The 14,134-nt window shown below is 30.6% G+C and overlaps 1 protein-coding gene across 1 annotated transcript; it reads left to right on the forward strand.

Moving 5' to 3' along the window:
* The first annotated feature begins 10,148 nt into the window (after positions 1-10,148).
* Positions 10,149-13,862, forward strand: LOC128996185 (uncharacterized). The gene is made up of 5 exons (XM_054421322.1): positions 10,149-10,260; positions 10,781-10,942; positions 11,909-11,979; positions 13,076-13,208; positions 13,762-13,862. Exons 1-5 carry the CDS (start codon positions 10,164-10,166, stop codon positions 13,827-13,829), a joined length of 531 nt encoding a protein of 176 aa, XP_054277297.1. The 5' UTR covers positions 10,149-10,163; the 3' UTR covers positions 13,830-13,862.
* The last annotated feature ends 272 nt before the right edge of the window (positions 13,863-14,134 follow it).

Genomic DNA, 14,134 nt, shown 5'->3' on the forward strand with positions numbered 1-14,134 from the left:
AAGTTTCTCTATTGATAGTTTTCGACATCTATTTAACAAATCCACTTATCTATTTTCTTTCTCGTTTGTTTTTTTTTTTAATATTGCTTTAACAACTCTGGATTGATACAAAAGCTTTCATGGTAATTTTAGCTTGAGTTTCCAAGCGCAAACTGTGCATGTCTAACTCATTGCTTCAACATGATTGAAATTCAAAAACATAAGGACTTATCTAGAACATTAATATCTTCTTCTAAATCTTCTGCGAAACTACTAATTACCTTGCAACGATAGAAATGTCTAAGCAGTCTTTGGGAACAATGAAGAGTAATCAGGTTAAACTACCTCTCTAGAGTATTACAAAACTAAATTGCTTTTGAGAAAATCAACAAAGTTGTCTTTCCTATTTGAAGTTCTACATACAACTTTACAATCAGCTTTTAGAGGAAACAGGTCAATGAATACAAGTATGTAAATCAATCACTACTACTTACCTTATATTTGTTGTTATTATATACGGAAAGTAAATAAAAGAAACGTCTTATAACACTTAAAACATATATTTACGCTTATACTGTTACTCACAAGACGGTAAATATACAAAAAAGGTGGTAAGTGGTGATCGATTTCGATTGGACACTCCAATCATCATCAGACCCAATAGGCGAATGACAAGAATCTTGAATGGCGTCCCTACTTATACCCTATTGGCTACTTATACCCTACAGGTATAAGTAGGGACGCCATTCAAGATTCTTGTCATTCGCCTATTGGGTCTGATGATGATTGGAGTGTCCAATCGAAATCGATCACCGTCTTGTGAGTAACAGTATAAGCGTAAATATATGTTTTAAGTGTTATAAGACGTTTCTTTTATTTACTTTCCGTAAATTTAATAACACGTTCAATGCTGATCAAGAAGTTATTTTGTTATTATATATCATATTAAAAACTGTTTTGATGTAAAACTAACAAATATTGATTTTCATGTCCAAGTTAAATATAGAATAGTTCTGAAAATATAAAATAAAGTGTACAACTCTAATACACGTACTTATTAAGATTGTTCAACTATGAAGTGAGAGCACAAAAAACCTTTAGATTTTACAACAACCTAACTATTTTACCAGTTAGTAACTTAGCCGATACCTATAATAGTTCATTCGGGGTGATAAGAGTTTATAAATGTTTTATTAAGGTTTTTAGGATAACTAACATTTTGAAACGGTCGTTGTAGGCTACGAATATATTGTTGATATTTTAATTTATATAATATTTATCATATATTTTTTACATTTTAAATAAATTTTAATACAATAAATCATCCTATCCTAGCTTAATATCAGAAGACTTTGGGAAATAAACGTTCGATAGCCCTAATATTTCTCTAAACGATGTAGAAAATGTTATCAAAGTAAAATAAAAACACTGATGATAAAATTAGTGCAAAGGAAACCTTTTTTGCAATGAAAAAAGTCTATTTAATTTTGAAAGTTCAAGACTTCTCTCAAAACTAGCATTTTACAATTTTAATTCCAGCGAAGTGAACTTCGTACTAGATAAAGCCATTAAAATTATAACTTAAACAGAAGTCAGGTCTCGTATCGCCAGAGATTGCTTTTAAGAACCATCCTTAGAGTATTTCCAACTCAAGGGAAAAATCAAATGTGGATTTTATCAGAAAACAGGTTATGGTTATTTAACCCAGAAATAAAATATTTGCAATTGTTGCTACATACAGAACCAAGGAAACAATTAGTGTCAACCCTTTTAGAAGTTTTACTTTAAATGCTTGAATAAGCAAACTGAAACGGTATATTTTATTTCAAGGAAATAAAGTTATGTAGGCAGGATGGAAAACAACTAAAATATCAAAATATATTCCTAATACTTTGGTTTCTAAAATAGATTTTTTACCAAGTATAACACAAAACCAATCAACAAATTACCGTTAATTACTCAAAATGGTAGATTATAGTGCAAATAATCTGTTGGTCTACTGTTTTAGAAACAAAAGAAATGATAAATATCTGCGTCTAGAACTATTTGCTCTCAAACTCATAGAATATATATATTATGCACAATTGCACTTTGAAAATTTGAAAGTAGCAACACCAGTGCAATTTACAGGTACAGTAATAGATTGTGTTTTTAGTATTATTGATGCAATCATAGCCAATTTATCTTGTATTGTAGTCCGACCAATTGATATTTTACAGTCGACCTAGACAAAGGTCCTCTGGTGGGACAAAAAAGTCAAATCTAACTTGGTTCGTTACATGTCAATCAGTGTAATTTTTCTATTCAATTTTGTGTTTCGTTAACAAATTGGTTCCAATGAAACTGAATGATTCTTAAATGGTTGACTATACTTTCTAAAACAAAAAAAAACATAGTAATGAATTACCTATTAGGGGTATAATAAACCAATACCGTTTTATAAAACTTGCCAAATTTATATTTAATTTAATCTACACCTACAACAAATACCTATCACAATAATCTCACTGGATACAATGATTATAATATGCTTAATGATGCAGGGTTTTTATAAATATATTGTAGTAAACCTGACTTCATTGCCATCCTTACTACGCCAGGTAAAACATATATCAACACTGTCACGTCCCATGAACAACGCCGCATATTGCGTAGGAATTTTAATACCAAGAAACGTGCTGGTATGACTGGAAAGAAGACCTATTTTTACCAATAATTGAAAAAAAAACGTGTGTATTATCTATGTCTATCTATGTCTATGTATATATTAATTACGTAAGCCGATTCTTTGTGTCAAAATTGTGGGCAACTGGGAAGTCGTAGAAGGACGGGAGAGGTCTCAAATTAAAGGTCTCGACCCCATGACGGCAGGAAAAATAGTGAATTTCCCCAAATCTTGATACAAAATTAGATATAACGTAAAATTTTCTCCATAAGAATAGCATTAGAAGTCATTTACTGCTGATTTCTGTTTACCTCAATACAGCTGATCATGCAATATCTTGAAAACAGTGATCAATACACGCATTTGGTTTACTTTTAGCCAGTCAACTATGAAATGTATACCATTAAAAAACTGAAATCTTTAAGATTAATCGGAAAAACGTCTGCATTCTTTGTTTATATTTAAATCATATACTCAAGTTTCATTTTTTCATGCTTTTACATTATTGTTGTGTTAAAGTAATAAACGACATAGAATTAATATTCTGTATAAATAATCAAAGAGTCGAAATTAAATCTAACTTCTGTTTTGTTTTTATTTTTAAATCATATGTTCAATTTGATTTTAAATGATGTTATTTTCTTTATATTTCTCCACATTTTAAGGTTAAGGTTGTGTTAATATATACAACCAAAATAACCTATGAATGTTATTGGTTCTAAAATGGTGTATTTGCATTCCATCGTAAGTAATTTTTTTGTGCAGTGAATATACAACGTAGAGTAATCATATTCGATCATACTTTTTTTAAATCACCAGGGATTCAAGATGTTTTGGTATGTAGGCTGCTGGATTTATATTCTTTTCATTATAAGTACTGTAATTAATATGAACGCCAGGGGAAGACCACAAAGGCGGGGAACTGTTCATAGGAATGACAGTGCGCTTAGAAGAGCAAGAGTAGATAATGACGAACTTAATCAAGATATGTTACAACCCCTTTTTAGGAGACCCATGGTAGACGAGGGAAATGTAAATATTCATGATGGACTACTGGACCAAGAGTGCATTCAATGTAGTGCTCTTCATTTTAAAGAAGAACTAACGAATAATCATTTTATGACATGTTGCCATAACGGACTTATTAACTTCCTCAGCTAAAAACTAATGTAGAACTTAAAATTTTGTTTGAAGAGAGCCCACAAGTGTATAAATTCATTCGACAATACAACAGTGCGATGGCTTTTGCTTATTTTTCAGCCAGTAAGAAAGATATTCCAGGAAAAGGACCATACTGTTTCAAAATTCAAGGACAGATTTATCGTTCAATCTCAGATTTGCTGCCTCAACATGATGAAGGTGTATGGCCAATTGTACATTATTGACACATCAACAGCAACAGAAGTTCGTCAAAGGCGTCGAGAAAATAGTGACTTAAAACCTGAAATATTGTCAAAACTAGCTGAAATTCTGTTAGAAAATCCATTTGCACAAATTTACAAAAGAGCTTCGAAAGAAATGGTTGTACAAGGTGACAGTGAATTAGAACTTAGGTTTGTAGGCAGGATAAATATGGATCGTCGTAGGTATAATAAGCCTACTGCAGATGAAATTGCAGGCGTCTTCAATTCATCTGAAGGCGAACCTCCAATTAATTTTTAAAATTCCAAACAGGGAAGCTTTTATTTATCCTCATTAACCACAAGATTAAAGCTACCTTAGTAAACCAGTATTTATTCACAGACAATGATATGTTTGCTGCCTTTTCATGTTAAACCACTGGAGTGGTTCAAATTATTTATTGAAAATTACATCAACAAAAGCAAACAAAGAAGAACAACAAACTGGTTTTTACACAAAAGATATGGTGTAGGGATGCCTATTCTGACACATAGATAATGTTATTCTGAGTTTGTTTAAATACCGGACTTGCAATATGTTGTTTTACATTTGAGCTTTTTAGGGACTTATGTCCCTACAAGCCACTAGTTGAATTTAAAAGTGTTAATAATAACCTAATCAATACAACAGGGAGTGATTTGGTCTACTAGTAGATCGTGTAGTTTCAGTTCCTGCTTTTAAATATTGCAATGGCTTATATTCCTGCTATGACCATCTAGGCCTATATATCTAAAATTTGACCTGGAGGGTCATAGTGTAGTCATCTTAGCACATGCTAGAATGAGGTGAGGCATAGACCAAATAACAGTGTATTAACAGTAGGCCTACGTAATACTGTTAATCAAATTGTGTTAAGCTAGTGTTGGGGTTTACAAACATAAACTTACAACGTACTGTTATGACAAATTTCTAACGAAGATTTGAAAATAACAAAACAATTATAACGGATGTTGAATAACCTGGATCTCACAATTAATAACAATGTTTTTGTCTTCATAGTTAGTGTTGTAGGCCTCCATAACCTTGTTCTTTAAATGAGAGAAAAAACAGAGTACTTTCCCACACTTAACTGTTCATTTTCTACTTCAAACTATACTCTTTACACTTAATCGTATTTAAAGAATTTTTTTTTAATTTTGAAAGGTCCTACTTTTAATATCTAATAACAGCTAATACAGTCCTAATAAGTTAACCATTTAACATTGTACAGTATATAATTGCATTAATTTGAAGTGTGAGATGAACAGTGCAATTTTAACAAAGGATAAGGGAAAATGGGGTTTTTTTTGTCCTAGGACGCTAGGCACAAGAATGGGATTGTTTTTCACATTACTTCAGGCTAGACCTAGGGGTCACGGGATTATCACTTAGATAAAACCCATTGGTGACTTGGCGGGATTTGAACCCCAGACCTTGGGGACTGAAGTCCCGCGCTCTTAACCACTACACCAACTCACTCCCCAATCAAAGAACATAAGTAAAAGGTTGACCCTTATAATAAATTATCCTTCCCGTGGTACTATTAATAAATAAACTAAATATTTTACTTCACAACGGTTAGGAATTTTGTTCAATCGAATTACTTCGTAAGTGGTTCAATTAAGCCAATGTGCTTGAAGAGCACAATTAGTAAAAACAAAGGTTAAGAACCACAGAGTGATTTATGTCTTCCGTTTACAGTTTTCCTTCAACAGTTTCCTTCAATATATCAATTGTTCTTCAAGTTACACTTAACCACTATTTTACTCTCAAGAAATAAATTATTTAATAAATGTAGGAAAGCAAATTATTTATTAGTAGAAAATTACTATTTTAAAGGTTATACCAACATTGTGTACGCATTTAAAACAGGATTAGTAAACAAATCCATTAGCTACAACCATTAAATATATACCTCAAATTTAGCTGGAAGCTAAGTTAATCCGTTAAAATAAAGGATTTGTATCATATCAATTGAAACCGCAAATCAGACAACATGCTCGGTAATTCATATTACAAACCACACACGAAATTGGGAATGTTTCCAATAATTATAAGCTTACTTAGGAGCTAAAAGGTCAACCATTCAAAGAGATTAAATACTTTTAATAATTACTTTTAAATAATTTATAAGTTACACTTTTAAATATTAGCCAGTTGGAATTACATCGGTTAGTGTTATCTTTAGATGTAAAAGTGATTACAAATAGTGCATTCAAAATTTACCTTCCAACGAGAACAACGATGAAGTTATTTAACGTGATATATCTCTGAAAGATAAGTATTACCTGAAGATGAACATTATATTTTCACATTATTATGTTGTATATTATGTTGAGGTGATGTAAGACAAAATTAATTCATGCTAAGGTTTTTTATATATGGTGAATAAACATAGCAGGGCATGAGTAGTAAATCTTCCTTACAAACATAACCTCAGTATTACCTTATGCAAACATTATAACTTCATAATCACTGACCGTATTATAATTGCGTCTGTTCACACAATACACAAGCTGGTCAGCAAATACGCAAGTAATATCTGTTCAATGTATTGACGATAGTAAACAACATTAGTTTATATCTCACATATTAATACGCCTAAATACAAAAATCACATGACTCTGTAGTAAAACTTATTAGGAGTAAAGAATGAGTATTTTAGCAATATTTAAATTCATAGCCAATACCAGATTTAAGTTACAGTTAAATAAGATTGACTCTATTAAGTAGGTCGGATGAATTATTGAATTTAATAAATTTTTAGATATATTGTAACGTTGTGTGGTTAAAATTGGCCCCTAACTTAAATTTTCTGGTTTTTCCTATGAATTTAACTAAATATTTAACAATGTATACTTTATATATATATATATATATATATATATATATATATATATATATATATATATATATGCAATATATTTCTAAAAAAGTAAACTTAGTAAGACCTAGATATAATAAACCATTGTTTACAAATTATTGTATTTTTAAGAAAATATATTTTTTATCGGATATAAGTTGAAAAAAAATTCCAACTGTTAGTAAAGTCAGTTAAATTGTACCGTGAGTATAAATAATAAGTATACAAAAGAGTTTTTTAAATTTTGCTATATCATTAAAATCATATAATCTGCCTATAAAAGTAGACTAGTTTACATTTAAAGGATTTAATAGCTTTGTCATGATTAAGTAAATACGTTATTCGAAGATTATAAATACCCCTTATGATGGGTTTGAGACTTTGAAGCTGTTTCAAGTACAGTTTAGAAGCTGTAATAGCGGCAGGTTATTGCACAACTTTGAGAATATCTAATTCCTTAGCTGATTGTGTGTGTTCCAGATTTTTTTTTTTAAAGCCATCATTTTATTATTTAATACTAAAACTAAATACAAACAGTAAGTCAATTAATGGAAACACTGAAATATATTAAGTATAAGTAAATCAATACTGCTTAACAAACTGTTTCCCTTCACAGGTAATTAATAGGTATACATCCCAACAATATATCCCAACAATTTCAATAGTTTCATATTTTCAATCGTTAGAAAATGTATATTAATTTAGGAACCTGAATGAAAAGTATATTTATACTATAAGGAATGTTTTGTACGTAAAAATTGTGTATCTTTTGCTTAGCTCAACAAACTTACGAGCAATTAATAAATGTTATACAGATTACACTCTAGAACACATATATTACACTCTGTTTCCGTATAGAAGACAGGATAATTTTTTAAGTGACGGACAATTTATATTAATTGAAATAACATTTACTCGGCGCAGTATGTCTAAAACATTATTGTAGAGAATTATTATCAACTCTTAGTGTCCACTGGAAATTATAGTCAAAGTATTGTCGTTTCTTTTGTAAATAAAAAAATATGTTTCACCACTAACCCTTTTAAATTCGTATGTGCATGTTTGTGTTCAATCAAAGTCCCTCAAAGGTAAAAATTAAAACACACCAAAGGGCAGAAAATATTACTGTACGTTAAGTAAAAACCTACAAAATCATAAAACACCACTATTATATATTCTCTTCAGTCCAAGCAGAATATTGCTATGTATTATTTTATGCTCTTTCCAAATCTCGTTTAGGTTTTTGGTGCTGGTAATGTCAATTTTGTGATGTTTACTTCGTATAATAATATGTTTAAACATTTAAAATAAATAAAAAAAAAACTATGGGAAGAAAAAAAGCAAGTTTTGCTGTTATATCACACTTTGTCTAGTTTTATTTCAAGCGAGCATCCGATATCAATTAAATTTAGATGTTTCAATAACAATATTTTTTTACTAAGATGAGCATTGTAATATTTAGAGTAAGTTTCTTAGAACAAAACTAATGCCATACACTACTTACATAATTACATAGTAATAAATGTACAAATTGCTATTCTAAAATACATGTAACATAAGATAGTTAGTGAGCCTCTTCAAACAATAAAAGTTGAAATCATTGAATAGGGACTCAATATTACAAAAGTATATGTTCATTTAAATATTAGTTTTGTAAATATAAATGTAAATAGTCAGTATTACTCACCATTACATCCTGAAACGCTAGGTTCAAACCCAGAACTGTTTTATACATTGCTTGATGCAAGGCCTAGAAGGCCGTGGCGTTATTACATATGTGGTTATCACAATACTAGTGATGAAAATCATTATTTGATCCGGGACCACGGATACTGAAGCCCCGAGTTATAATACTAGTTATTAGACAAGCTTGATTCGTATGCACATCAGAGTTTCCACAAATATTCGCCTTTTCAATTAGTATTTCTTACTACTGGTTACGAAGCAACCGTATTGAAAATAACAAAAATTAATTATTTCAAGCCCCAAATAAAATTTACGAGTAAATTATACGTTGGTAATTGTTATCTTGGGTTTTAAATTTCAATAAGGATCAAACAAAAATGTACAATGAAAGCTCGTCGAGTCCTTTCATTGATCAAATTTTACTTGATAAATGTTTATGGATTATTCCACTGGAAACTTGTACGTCGTTTATATATTTGCTTTTAATTGTAAGTATGATACTTGTTTCAATAGTTTGTAAATTGTATGGTGCATTTACAGTTTCTATCCACTTATGAATATTTTATAAACGTTTAATGAAAGTATGATAGAAATAAAATCGTAATAGTAGTTTACGCAACGATTATGTAAAGATAGTGTTGACGAAACGAGTAGAAAATTCAAGGTACGAGCCTTGGCGAGTGCCTTAAAAACTTTGACGAATGTCGTTAACACTATTTATGCGAGTTGCGTACACTACTTTACCTACGACGGTGTTTTAATTACTAAAAATCACTACTCTAAGAGAGGTTATGTTTTTGTTTATAACCTCTAATTGCCACTGACACTGATGCAACGAAACATTGTATCAAACACTAATTGCACCAATCAACAATTAAATTTTCATGAAAAGCTGATTAGTTGCATTTCGAATCATTACAATTTTGCTTCTCCTCTCTCAATCCTTGAACCTCTTTGGTCCGTTACCCGTGTTGTTATGAGTAAAACTATGCTGTTATGAAAGTAAACAATGCTGTTATGAGATACTTTTCAATTCTAAGAACTGTTCTGAAGCGGCTACTTTAAATAACGGTCGTAGGTAAAATAATTTTACCTACGACCGTTTGGTAAAGTAGCTGTTTCAGTTCAGTTCTTAGAATTGAAAAGTTTCACATAACAGCATTATTTACTTTTATAACAGCATTACTTCTAATGAGCTGTTCAGGCCAATTTAATTGTTGAGTGGTGTAATTAGTGTTTGTTAGAATGTTTCGTTACATCACTGTCAGTGGCAATGAGATTTTATAAACGAAAAAGTAACCTCTCAGAAGTTTTTGGTAGTGAGTTTTAGTTATTAAAACACTGTCGTAGGTAAAGTAGTGTACGCAACTCGCGTAAATAGTGTTAATGGCACTCGTTGAAGTTTTTTTGTTTGAGTTTTCTACTCGTGTACTTAACATATTTCCGCAATCGTTGCGTAAACCACTATTGAAAACTTTGCATAAACATATTAATACTATGTTGTTTAGTATCTATAAATTATCTCTGTATGTCCTTTTTTCTATTTTATAGGAATAACATTGTTTACAGGTGTGGAACATAGTCTGCTTCATGATGATCTTTGTATTTAGTTTGACCTGTTTAAAGAAATTTGTAACATTTCAACGCACTTTATTACGGAATAGAACAGCTGCAACTTCTCTCTCTGGTATTTTTTTTTTGAATTGCATAGTAGTTTTGTAATAGTTTAACTGTGGATACAGTATATAAATTAAACATTAGAATGGATTATTAAGATGTCACTTGTCATTTTCGTCATAAAAATCTTGTTAAAATTTGTTTGATAATTTTGACACTGAATAATTGTTTTCTATATACTAGGGCAAATATATACGAAAATATGGTGTATATTGATTAATGCAGTTTTACCAATATGTGTAAGTAAATTCTTCTAAACAAATTTAACAAATGTCAATGGTTATGATAAAACATACCGAAATAGATTTAGGTGAATCTTCGCATATAATACCTTTTCGATATACTAGATAATAAAAAAAATCAGTTACTTACAGCCATACATTGTATAAGTTGGCAAAACAAAAAAAAATATGTGAAAACATTTATTTTATATACATTAACATGTAATCAGCTGTTTGAAAAACATAAGCCAATACTAGAAAATATATTAAAGTGTATTTTTTTATACAGCAAAACGATTTTGATTATAGGTGGTACAGAGAGTGGAGACGACGCTTCACGGCAAAACAGAAATCAGGAAAATGTCGACCAAACTAATGCTGAAGATGCCATTAATAATGAGCCTAGACCAAGACTATCTTCCATAATATTTAACTTTTATATCACTGATGTAAAACTATCCAATCCATTTGGTAAGTTGCTTTACTGTTTCCACTACTAGAGAACTTTTTTATCTATTTTAGCGAATTTCCCATATAGGGAATATAGGGAATAAGCTATTACCGTAGGTCTCATGGTAAGACCTAGACCCGGGACCGATTTACATTTTTCGTTTTGAGGTCCCCAGATGCCAAAAACACCATCCGTTCAAATTCATATATATATATATATATATATTTATATATATATATATGTATATATATATATTTATTATATATGTGTCCGTTAGCGCGATAACTCGAGCAAAATTGATCTGATTTTGATGAAATTTGGTACAAACGTGTAAACCTACATTTATTCTAACGAGTTCGCGAAACAGCATAATCGGACCATGGGATCAGGGGTTTACGGGGTAAAAATGGGTTTTTCTCATTATTGACCCTAAAAACATTAAATTTCTAAATTTCTCTCTAGACCATTTTGAAGAGCTTAAAAAACAAATAATTTAGTATATTGAAGTGTTTTTGAATGTTCATTGACTAAGGATAAAATTAAAAAATTGTAAATTTAAAATTCCCATGTTATTTTTATGGAGAATAAATAAACTGTTCTAGTTTGCTTGTTTATGGATATATTTTTATCAAATTTGGCAATTTGGTTTATTTCATCCTAAGCTATCAATACTTCAATTGAAAAAACACACCTCAACATCTTCCCCGTAGCAGCAAACCTAACTACTCACTAAAATTAATGTTATAGGAAATAAATCTGAAAATCTATAGAGAATATTTTAGTAGAAATCAAGCTGGGTAAATGGAAATTCGCTTAGTATGCAGGTTTGCTGCGACGGGGGTATTTTATTTTAAAAGAGGTCTTAGTGTACTGTTGTCGTCGATATATAGACAATAGCAAAACTTATTATTACCGACACAATTAGCATTTGTTCAGTATGAAGTTGTAACTGATGGTTTTGTGAAACCGATGTGTTTAACTTGCAGTTATGGGATCACTATCAGAGCATTTATTGATGGTGATTGTTGGTTTGCTTGCTTACACTGCCATCGACGATGTAAGTACGGAATATAATTTATTATATGTACAGTTAATAAAATATGATATTTATGTAATATACATTGATAGAATAATATTCAACGAACGTAGCAAAATAAATACCCAAGGTACTACCAGTGCCAGCTGGCTAATCTAAGAATTATTTATGATTTAAATGTGCATGGATCTTATACTATTTTTTCTCAAGTCTAGATTTAAAGTTGTATTACATTGAAATCTCCCTTATTCGCTGAGACCATTTTTATATAGGACTAGCTGGCCCGACAGACGTCGTCCTGTCCTAATGTGGTTTTATGTCAAATGCTCGTTCATTTTCAAGATGAGCTCGTTCGCATGGCTCAATCACGTCCTGGTTGAAGTTCGTTTGCTACGCTTACTCACCTTTAGCTTGGAGCTCGTTTGCTGCGCTCACTTGCCTTCAGGTTAGCTCGTTCGCTACGCTAACTCGCCTCCTGGTTGAAGTTCGTTCGCTACGCTTACTCACCTTTTGGTTGCAAATTAGCTGTTGTCATAAATAAAAAAAAATAATAGTGCTGCACCCTGTTGGTAAACCTATTAAATTTTTAATGCTATTGAACATCGCAGAATCATATTGTTTAGTTTAACTAGCTGTTAAGATTTTATAATTCTATTTAAATATGAGTACTCATAAGGTTAACATGGGAAACTCTAGAGCCACTGGGGTGGAGCCCTTTTGACTGATCTGCACCAAACTTCACAAAAACCATCCTTGAATAATGTTTAATAATGCCTAAAAGTTTCATTACAATCTGTCGAGCAGTTTCGGAGTCCATAAAGGACAAACAAACAAACATACATTGGTATATATATATATATATATAGATAATCCGGTAATAAGCAAAGAAAGATAAATCAAAATTGAACATTTAAGAATATTGCGGGAGCATTTTATTGATAACGAACTCACTATCATACATTTAGTGTTGGTAAAAGACCCTTAGATTATTCTCTATCCATCTTTAATAGGCTTTATATTATAATGCAAAGTAGATAAAGTGTTTTAGCAATTACTTGAACAAAATAATAAATTATTTATTCTTTCTAGATTTTAGTTAGAATTTTTAATGTTGCAGAACATCTCTGAGCGCTATAAGATTTGCACTTCTATAGTTACATTTCGGAGCATATCTTTGATGGTAATGGTGGCGACTTCTGCACTACAGTATACGTCTATTATGCGGGTTGTCAGAGTTATCTTCTTCATTGGTGAGTGTTTTCTATTGCATTTAAATATTTTTCAATCAATTTCCTTAAAAATAAAGTTGTTTCAAAATGAAGTTGTATACATATTTCGCCAATTTTCGCATTACTAAAGGAACAGGTGTGTTTCAAACAGATATGTCAGTGAACAATACTTGCTATACTTTATATAAGCAAATTTTCCTTTAGGGTTGAACTGATTATTTAACAATCGACGATGTGCGGTTCAGTATATTATGTTGGGATTAAAAATAATAAACTATAGCTTAACATCAGTAAGAATGTCTAATGCCTAGAGACCCTTACTACAATTTTTTTTATTTTCTATTAAAGGTTTCAGGGTTAAATTATTAGTTTACTAAACATGGTAAGGTATAGGTTATTTCAAAAGTTATATCTTAATAAACAGAGAGTGAACAAGGTATGTCACAATAAGGATCAATTTACTGCAATAAGTTTTTTCTTTATAAAACTCTGTACATAATTTACAAATGATGAATAAAAAAAATTTTTAATGTTGGCGTTATTAAAAAAATTAAAAATCATGATATTTTTACAGCTGCAAAACTCTACATACTTTTGGTGCTTTGGAGCTACTGCAGGGTTCTGGATCGCATTGGTGGTTAAAAAAAATCATCTTGAGTTTCTTCCATTTTATAAAAACAGAGGATCTTCATATTTTGTGTTTGTTTTCATAAAGTAAACTGGAAAAATCTAATTGGTGCTGAGAAAGTTACAAATTTAACAGTTTTTCATTACAAGTTAATATTAGTTTACTAATTCTAATGTGGGCTGTAGCAGGCAGGTATCTCGAAACACACTATAATACCTGTTAGCAAAACTTAACTCATAACACATAACATTATATACAGAAACATAATAAAATCGGGTATAACCAACTGAATTCTACTTGGAATGCTGTGTGCATTTCC

This window comes from Macrosteles quadrilineatus, unplaced genomic scaffold, assembly GCF_028750875.1.
Source record: "Macrosteles quadrilineatus isolate MER2022 unplaced genomic scaffold, UCM_ALF_1.0 Scaffold_6__1_contigs__length_79288215, whole genome shotgun sequence".
In the NCBI taxonomy this organism is placed as follows: domain Eukaryota; kingdom Metazoa; phylum Arthropoda; class Insecta; order Hemiptera; family Cicadellidae; genus Macrosteles; species Macrosteles quadrilineatus.

Coding starts and splice junctions, on each gene's coding strand:
- LOC128996185 (XM_054421322.1), top strand. CDS start 10,164: ATGATGATCTTTGTATTTAGTTTGACCTGTTTAAAGAAATTTGTAACA. Junction 10,261..10,780: donor AGCTGCAACTTCTCTCTCTG/GTATTTTTTTTT, acceptor TTTTGATTATAG/GTGGTACAGAGAGTGGAGAC. Junction 11,980..13,075: donor CTTACACTGCCATCGACGAT/GTAAGTACGGAA, acceptor TTAATGTTGCAG/AACATCTCTGAGCGCTATAA.